Source organism: Meriones unguiculatus, assembly GCF_030254825.1.
Source record: "Meriones unguiculatus strain TT.TT164.6M chromosome 13 unlocalized genomic scaffold, Bangor_MerUng_6.1 Chr13_unordered_Scaffold_33, whole genome shotgun sequence".
Taxonomy (NCBI): domain Eukaryota; kingdom Metazoa; phylum Chordata; class Mammalia; order Rodentia; family Muridae; genus Meriones; species Meriones unguiculatus.
This window is the reverse complement of record NW_026843645.1, coordinates 6272150-6281844: the sequence shown is the minus strand read 5'-3', so window position 1 is coordinate 6281844 and position 9695 is coordinate 6272150. Positions and strand designations below refer to the sequence as shown.

Genomic DNA, 9695 nt, shown 5'->3' with positions numbered 1-9695 from the left:
AAATCAGCAACATAAGAAATGAAAATGGGGGCATAACAACAGACACCAAATGAGGAATATGGGCATCATAATGGCATCAAATAGAGCTATGTTCCACAACAGCACAAAGTCCTCAGTATAAGCAGTTCTTGGGGTTATGCTTCTCCAAGACAAACTCATCATGACTATGCTAACGGGGGAGCCACATTCCACGAGTGCTACAGATGTTTTGCTGTTACTCTTGCATGGCTATCAACAGGACCAGGAAGCCAAAATGGTTTGCCTACATATGGGGAAGGGGGAAATGAGTTTAGCTCAGGCCCTGGGAAGAATTCAGGGTATTGGGTGCACTATGCCAGCCTGGAGGACCATATAACATGGAAGGACTTAGGGATTGCTGGGAGAAAATTAGCAGCTATGTCTGTTTTGATATGTTAAATATGAACCTCTGCCATTTGTTCCAGGTATGAAACCTATGATTATGGAAATATAAACTTCAGAGAGAGCAGCATGTTCTCCATTAGGCAATGATTAAAAAATGAGCTCACAAGGAAGAAAGTCTCAACAGATACAAGAAAATATTTTTTCTTTCTTTATAACTTTCTAATTTTTTTCTTTCTTTATATCTTCTTTCTTTTCTTTGATGGAGGGTGGGTACCCAGACTGGACTCGAAGTTTTGCTTATAAGTTTTGTTTTTCTACTTCATTTTTATTTTATTAATCATTGTTATTTTTTCACAATTTATTCATTATATATCCCTATTAAAGGCTACTCCCTCAACTCCTACTGGTCCCACCCTCCTTCCCTCTTTCCCCCAATCCTTTTTCCTTAGTCCACTGAAAAGAGAAGTTCCCCTCCTCTGCCATCTACCCATACATTATCAGAACACTACTCAGCTATTAAAAACAGGAAAATAAAATTTCTGCTCTTATTTCTCCTCCATAGGCCACCGTGCTCAACTCAGAAGATTTCATACCTGCAAGCTTTTAGTGAAATCAACACTAGGTATAATTCATTTCAAAGAGTCCCATCCCAAAGACACTGTTTTATTTACCATCTCACATCAAGAAACATGTGAAATTTGAAATGCTATGAAGTGTGAAACATTTTTTTCACAAGCATTTCAGAGAACGTGGTTTTCTTGCTACCTGGAGACTGTTTCTCACCAGCCCAGAAAGGAAGGAGGGGCCAGAAGATGAGGTATAAAGCTTGGAAGACCCACAAGCATAACAGTGATCAGAACACTCTGGGAACCACCTCAGAAAGTAAGTTAAACTTTAATTCCAGAAAACAGAGGGTATGTACCCCTTAGGGAGTGACTGGGATGCTCTAAGGATAGGTGTACATAATTGTTTAAAACTGGGCACTTCAAGGATGCTTGATTTGCATTAAAAAGCACATTCCTATCATGTGAACAAGAACATGGAACCTAATTATCCTATATTTGAAGGGAGGGGAGAGTTATCAGGGATCTGTGTCAAAGGCCATGTATCAAACTTGATTGATGGCATCTATGTGTAAAGACACTCTCCAGATGATGTCAGGCAGAGAAAACTCATCCTTGCCATGGTTATACAACTAGACCAGCAGCAGGGTCATACATAGAAGAGAAAGCCTCCTCCCTCACATCTCAAACTTCAGTCTGGGTTGTGATGGTTTTCAATAGAACCCCTGGAACAATAGGTATGTGTACACAAAGAAACTTCTACAGGCTACCACTGTTGTGATACTCTCAGAGAACTTCCTGGCTGGTGTTAATTCACCATTCCCTACATATTCATCCACTGGACTAAAAGTTTCTTGTGTAAACTGAGGCAATTGAAAACAGTAAATGTTGAGAATCAGGATTATCAATAAGTCTTCCGTAAATACCTTATTATATAATACTGTTGCATGTAATTGATATTCACCATTCATTGTATTCTTTTTAAAAATAAGTTTATTTACTTTAAATTCCAATAGTAATCCCCCTCCCTTCTCTGCCCCATGACTACTCTCCGTTCCTATTGCCCCTTAATATATAATACTGTTGCATGTTCCCTTCAGAAAAGGGAGGTCATTTCCATTGAGCTAGTTTTACAGTTTCGTTGCATCTCAGTGGACCAAAGTACACAAAGGCCTTTCCACATCGCTTATACTCACAGAATTCCTCTCCAGTAAGGATACATTTATGTTGATGATGACTCTGGATTTGTGCAAGGCCTCATGATTTTAACACATTCGTAAGTTTTTCCTCTATTATGAATCCTTTCATGATGATGAAGATTATACAAATGTGGAATGGTTTCACCATGTTTAAAGCACTCACAGGCTTTCTGTCCATTAGGATTTCTTTCATGAGTGTGAAGATGATTCTGAAGTCCAAAAGTTTTTTCACATTGGTTACTGTCAGACATCCTTCCAGTATGTGTTCTTTTATGTATTAGGAGATGTTATGTGCAAAGGCTTTGCCACATAGTTAAATTCATATGGTTTTCCTCCAGAATGTGCTGTTGTCTTAGGAGATGATTGTTACATGCAAAGGCTTTATCACACTAATTACCCTAACAAGGCTTCTCTCTACTGTGTGTCTTTTCCTGTTTTTGGAGACTACTCTGCTGTGCAAAGGCTTTATCAGGTTGGGTATATTCATAAGGTTTCTTTCCAGTATGGGTTCTTTTATGTCTTATGAGATGACTGTTTTCTGCAAAGGCTTTACCACACTGGTTACATTCATAAGGTTTCTCTTTGCTGTGTGTTCTTTTATGGCTTAAGAGAGTACTGTTTTGTGCAAAGGCTTTACCATACTGGTTACATTCATAAGGTTTCTCTTTGGTGTGTGTTCTTTTATGGCTTAAGAGAGTACTGTTTTCTGCAAAGGCTTTGCCACACTCATTACATTCATAAGGTTTCTCTCCAGTGTGTGTTCTTTTATGGCTCATGAGATGACTGTTTTTTGCAAAGGCTTTACCACACTCATTACATTCATAAGGTTTCTCTCCAGTGTGTGTTCTTTTATGGCTTATGCGATGACTGTTTTGTGCAAAGGCTTTACCACACTGGTTACATTCATAAGGTTTCTCTCCAGTGTGTGTTCTTTTATGGCTTAAGAGAGTACTGTTTTCTGCAAAGGCTTTACCACACTCATTACATTCATAAGGTTTCTCTCCAGTGTGTGTTCTTTTATGGCTCATGAGATGACTGTTTTGTGCAAAGGCTTTACCACACTGGTTACATTCATAAGGTTTCTCTCCAGTGTGTGTTCTTTTATGGCTTAAGAGAGTACTGTTTTGTGCAAAGGCTTTACCACACTGGTTACATTCATAAGGTTTCTCTCCAGTGTGTGTTCTTTTATGGCTTAAGAGAGTACTGTTTTCTGCAAAGGCTTTGCCACACTCATTACATTCATAAGGTTTCTCTCCAGTGTGTGTTCTTGTATGGCTTAAGAGAGTACTGTTTTGTGCAAAGGCTTTGCCACACTGATTACATTCATAATGTTTCTCTCCAGTGTGTGTTCTTTTATGGCTCATGAGATGACTGTTATTTGCAAAGGCTTTACCACACTCATTACATTCATAAGGTTTCTCTCCAGTGTGTGTTCTTTTATGGCTTAAGAGAGTACTGTTTTGTGCAAAGACTTTACCACACTGGTTACATTCATAAGGTTTCTCTCCAGTGTGTGTTCTTTTATGGCTTAAGAGAGTACTGTTTTCTGCAAAGGCTTTGCCACACTCATTACATTCATAAGGTTTCTCTCCAGTGTGTGTTCTTGTATGGCTTAAGAGAGTACTGTTTTGTGCAAAGGCTTTGCCACACTGATTACATTCATAATGTTTCTCTCCAGTATGTGTTCTTTCATGCCGTATGAGCTGACTGCTTTTTGCAAAGGCTTTACCACATTGATTACATTTGTAAGGCTTCTCTCCAGTGTGTGTTCTTTTATGCCATATAAGAACAGTGATATAGGGGAAGGTTTTCCCACATAGAGTGCATTTAAAGGGTTTCTCTCCAGTATGACTGCTTTCATGCCTGCAAAGAAAATTGGCACATGTGAAAGATTTACCACCGTCATTTCATTACACTAATAAATATATTTATCTATGTGAATTAATTTCATAATTTGGTCTAATGGTAAAGAAGAATCAAATTTAAAAGTTTTATCACATTATTTACATTCACGGTATTCCCCTTCATTATGGGTATTTTTGAAGATCCCTGTGATGGTAAGAGATTTTGTTATGTGGATCACTTTTATAGCATCATTTTTCTATAAGAGGTTTTTTCCTATATATGAAGAGTATTTAAGAATTCAGAGTTTTACCACAGCAATCCCATTCACAAATTTTTGTACTGTATGAATGATACTTCATTTACAAAGTGAGCCAGGAAAAGCAGAACTTCCAAATTCCTAGTATTCATAGGTATTTTCAGCAATATGAGTTTGCTGATAAATTCTCAGTGAAGTTGCAAAGCCAATTAACAGTAACCATTTATCACATTCAGAAAATTTACTCACAGTGGGGACTACTACCAAATCAATTGTTCTTGGAGAAAAACAGGGACACTGCTTCTTTCAATATCCCTATGCTCATGTGTCTTAGAATCATTTTGACATATGATATACCAGTTTAATTTACAAAAATAATAAAGATTCCCACATTGAATTAACACAGTTTGTTTTTTGTTCATCATAGATATGTCATATAGGGATTAAGGTTTCTCCACAACAATATTCTTGATTCTCATAAGCTGCTTCTTTCACTAAACTTTACAAAGTTACTGCACGAAAATGAGTAACACTGGTTCTACTATGGAATTTTTGCTTATTAGAAGGTTTTGGACACATACTGATCACCAATTCAGTGTGCATACCTCTTACAATATCTGAGTAGATAGAATGAGACTAAACAGATTGGCAGTTCAAGTCAGTAGCTGTAATGTCCATATGATTCAAATGGCATTTTTGTTACAATATTATTTTATTTTCTTCTATCTTAGGGGAGTGCCTTGTAAACACAAATCAGATACCTGACATTGAAGTACATGGAATTATGAGATTTTAATGATCATCAGTACACGTAAAGCAGTGCTGTTTTTACACTGTTGCTTTTCTTTAAAACTTCCAGAACACAGCCATGTGTGCTGGTACATGCCTTCAATCCCAGCACTTGTGGAGGCAGAAGCAGGCATATCTTGCTTGTTATTTTGAGGTCAGGCTGTTCTAACAAGCAAGTCTAAGAAAGTCACAGATACCCAGAAAAAATCTATTTCAAAAACAGAAAATAAAAAGCAGCCAATAAACAAACAAACAAAATACCCCAAACTTCCAGGACACATTAAAATTTAAGATTCATATCTGTATCAGTGTGCACATAATGTTACCTTTTATTACTTGTAGAACTCTGAAAATGTTCTTCAATATTATGGTCATCCCAATTGTAGCCTAAAATATAGTACGAGAAAATACATATTATTGGAAATAACATGTTATTATTAAGGCAAAACTTAAATCATTATCTTCTGTGACCCTTAGAATCATGCCTGATTTATTTACCACATTCCTCCTCATTCTCAATTGGAATCACAGAAGAGGATCAATAACAAAGTAAGACTTGTCTCTTTATTTTAAAAGTGAAAGAAAAATTGCAGTCTTACCTATAGCAGTGAGGTTTTCACAGGTCTCTAGCATCACATCTTTGTAGAGTTGCTTCTGGGAAGGTTCCAGCAAGGCCCACTCTTCTTGGCTGAATTTCACATGCACATCATTGAAGGTCACTGAATTCTAAAATATGCCATACATTTGTACAACAGAAACAGTGGCAACAATATAATTTATACGTCATTGTCAATATAATCATATAATTCTACTGCTTCTTCCATTTATTTTCTGACACAGAAGTGCGAATGTTATACAGTTGGGTGCTGTGCGTGATGTGAAGTAGGGGAGATGAAAAAGCCTAAAGGTTAGATTGAAAAAAAAAAAACAAAAACAAACAAACAAACAAAAAACAAAGGCGTGCTTCAAAAACCTGTGTTTCATCAGTTTGTAAGACATGAATATAAAGTAGCCATTAGTTGGGTACTTGAGCAATCTATGAATCATTTTCAGTTACTTGGGTGAGTAGGTCAGGACCCTGTCATGAGAAAGGTGGAAGGACAAAACACAGTCATGATATTTTATATAGCAACAAATGAGATGTGTTGATCAGGGGACACTGAACAGATGGGTAACATCAGTCAAAAGACAACATGGTACTGAATATTATGTTTTGACCAGGGCTCAGGGATGTGGCATATCAGTATGTGAAGAGGGGGACTCATATATTTGTGGAAGGGAAAGTGGACTACAGTGAATACATGGATAAAAATAATGTGAGTGGCAAGCAACAACAATCATAGCCAATAGCACCATATTTCTGAGTGACCAGACAAAAGAAAAGGAATAGAACACACGATTATTCTTTGATCATTGTTTTGTATATCCTCCTTACTAAATAATGTAGTCTATAGATTAAAAATAAAGATTAAAACTTTCTATTAAAAAAGAAGTATTAATGTTATCACTAAGTCATTTTAGAAGAAAACGGAATAACAAGTTTTAACTGTATCATATATGAACTTTTTGAAGAGGATATAACTTTGGAATAGACATGGCAATTAATGTGGACAAAGACAAACAGAGAGAAGGGTTTGAAATAGAGAGACACAGACATAGAGACAGAGACACAGAGAGAGAGAAATTAACAGATGATCAATACTAAGTACCGATCAGAGAAATTTATTAACAGTTATTAACTACAAAAAATGGTGGACAAGGTGGGTGTATTCTGTCATGCCTTCAATTCCATCACTCAGGAGGCAGACGCAGCTGTATCTTATTGAACTGGATGTCAGCATTATCTATTCAAAAAGTTCTAGGACAGCCAGACCTATATAGTAAGACAGAGCCTCCTCTAAAAGTCAATCAAACAAACACAAAATATTGAAAGAACTCAGAGGTCTTTACTGAAGCTCCTACAAGGAATTATATATTCACTCCTGTTGTATATTTATTCTCCAGAAATTGCACTGCCCCAGCTTAAACTGTAACTTCAATGATATCTTACTAAAAGGGAATGCATGTTTAAACACCTAAAAATAGAAAGATGAAAATATTAACATGTAAATGTAAATGCTGATCATAAATAAGCAACATAAAACAGGAGAGATGGCTCAGCAGTGAGGAGTTCTTGCTGCTCTTTCAAATAATTGGGCTCAATTGTCAGTGATTACCTGGGACCCACTACTATCAATTGCTATAAGTTCATGAGTTCTGAAGATATCTTCAGACTACTGTGAGGATTAGGCATGCAAGAGGTGCATATTCATGCATACAATCAAAATACTCATATTCAGTAAAAATTAAAAATAGATCCCAGATATATTTGGTCCTTGTGGAGCTCCTATCCTTTCCCCATCAGACTAACTCCCCTTCTTTCTTATGATTCCCTGTACTCTGCCAAAGGTTTGGTCATGAGTCTTTGCTTTGAAAACACTGCTAGTTAGAGTCTTTCAGATGTGCTCAGTAGACTCCTGTCATACGTTCAATGCACATCCCATCTGTCTTTCTAAATGAGGATTGATCATCTTACCCCATGTCCGCTCAATTGATTATCTTTTTTCTCTTTGGTCTCCCCACCCCCGAAGGGAGGAGCAGTCCTGTTAGGACACAGAGGAGAGCTTTGCAGCCAGTCCTGAAGATACCTGATAAAACAGGATCAGATGAATAGGGAGGAGGTCACCCCTATCAGTGGACTTGGAAAGGGGCACGGTGGAGATGAAGGAGGGAGGGAGGGACTGGGAGGGAATGAGGGATCAGGACACGGCTGAGATACAGAGTTAATAAAATGTAACTGATAAAAAAAAATAAAGAAAAAAAACTGTAAAAAAAAATAGATCCCAGATGGTTGGGCTGATTGCATACTGTGTCTGATAAGCTGGGTAGCAGAGACTGCATGGCATCCAATAGTTGGATCTGTGGGTCCCAACTGACTGTGTTTCAAATGTAAGAAGAAAACCAATGATGAGGTAAACAATCGGGTCCAACCTCAGAGCACCCAGCTAATCTCTGGGAAAGTTCCTGGGATGTTGCAGCAGGAATAAGGTTTTCAAGCAAATGGACCCAAGAAGCAAGCAGGAGTAGCTATTCTAATATCTAATAAAATAGACTTTCAACCAAAATTAATTGAAAGGGATGAGGAAGGGGGGAATCCAAGATTGTGGTGCCAGAAGGACATTGGGTCTGAGGAGTAGGACAGCAATGTTGGTACAGCAACTAAAAGACTGAACTCTGGGCCCTAAAACAACAGAGATCCTGTTTCCCAGGTGAGAGGAAACTCCACGATGTGGGAGTCAGTCAGGTCCACTCTCAGGTCACTCAGCAAGAACCCGGAAGATATCCCGGGTCCCAGGATACACCTTTCTGTCCTGATAAACTTTCCAGACTAAATTATGTTCTCCAGGGCACCATAGACTGGGAGCCCCAGTCTAGGAAAAAAAAAAAACAGGGAAGAAAGCAGGACTGACCTCAGGTCACCCATTTTATCCCTGGAAAGGTTCTGCAGACCGGTGGGTGCACAGCCGCCAGGCCTGAGTGTGCCTCCAGCTGCTAGGCTTATATGCCCTACTCTCCATCACAGAATTGTGTGCCCCCGGACACTAGAGGCTGGGTTTCCCTGTCTGGAGAAAACCCCACAGGCAGGGAAACAGCAGGTCCCAGCTTAGAGAACTCAGCCAACTCTCCACACACACACTACATCCACCATACACAGGAACATTTTTGGAAAAGTTCTCAGCTTCTTTCCCAGTCACCAGCTTGGAGCCATCATTGGCAAGTGCCTACGCATTCTACACACCACGTCAAACACCACAGACTGAGTCTTCCTATTGGGAGAAAACCCTAAGGTGGGGAAAATATCTGGCCCTACCTCAGGACACCTAGCTCCAGAAAACTTTCTGGTTATCCACAGGATCCATACTCTAGCCTCCTGCTGTATACATGAAAGTGGTGCTCACTTGCCACTGATTACCACTTGGCTACTGTGGTATAGAGCTCCAAACTCAAACCTACAGAAGCCTGGGTTCCCTAAGATCAACCCCCAGATACTGCTCCAAAGGACAACCAGTTTTGCCTAACTAAACTGACCAAACCAGAAGGCACCCAGGTTACAGCAGCAGCTCACTAAATTTACAGCAAGAAACCCAGCAGCAGGGCAGCTGTCTCCAGAACTTCTCTGGGTGAGAGGATAGCCCCCTTTACTAACAAAGGCAACAATTACTACTCAGGTCTGTATTCCTGAGATGAGCTGTGGCAATTCTTGAAAAACACCTGCCATTCATTGACCATACCTAAAAAACGGAGGAGAGCTCCTTTGGGAAAAGTCTTTCTGCCAAGGGGATTCGACCCACCACAGAATTCCAGGAAGTACCAGAAACTAACACACAACACCTAAGATATACCAATGGGTAGAGGCCAGTGTAAAAGCTCAACCAACAAAAGACAAACAATATGGCATCTCCAGAACCCAGTTATTCAGGAGCAAGCAGCCCTGGATACCCCAGCATAAAGACAATTTCAGGCCAATCACTCTTATGAGCATTGATGCAAAAATACTCAACAAAATACTTTGCAAACCCAATACAAAAATACATCAAAGATATCATCCACTACAACAAAGCAGGCTTCAGGCCAGGTATT

At 38.9% G+C, this 9695-nt stretch overlaps 1 protein-coding gene across 1 annotated transcript; it reads right to left on the bottom strand.

Annotated features, from left to right (window-relative positions):
* Window positions 1-2628: 2628 nt before the first annotated feature.
* On the bottom strand, window positions 2629-5729 carry LOC132650779 (zinc finger protein 431-like; the record flags this gene model as incomplete). The annotated part of the gene is made up of 3 exons (XM_060376099.1): window positions 5615-5729; window positions 5342-5402; window positions 2629-3988 (listed from the first exon to the last, which is right to left on the bottom strand). Coding segments are annotated over exons 1-3 (1455 nt in total), but the record flags the coding sequence as incomplete, so codon positions are not given.
* Window positions 5730-9695: the final 3966 nt, after the last annotated feature.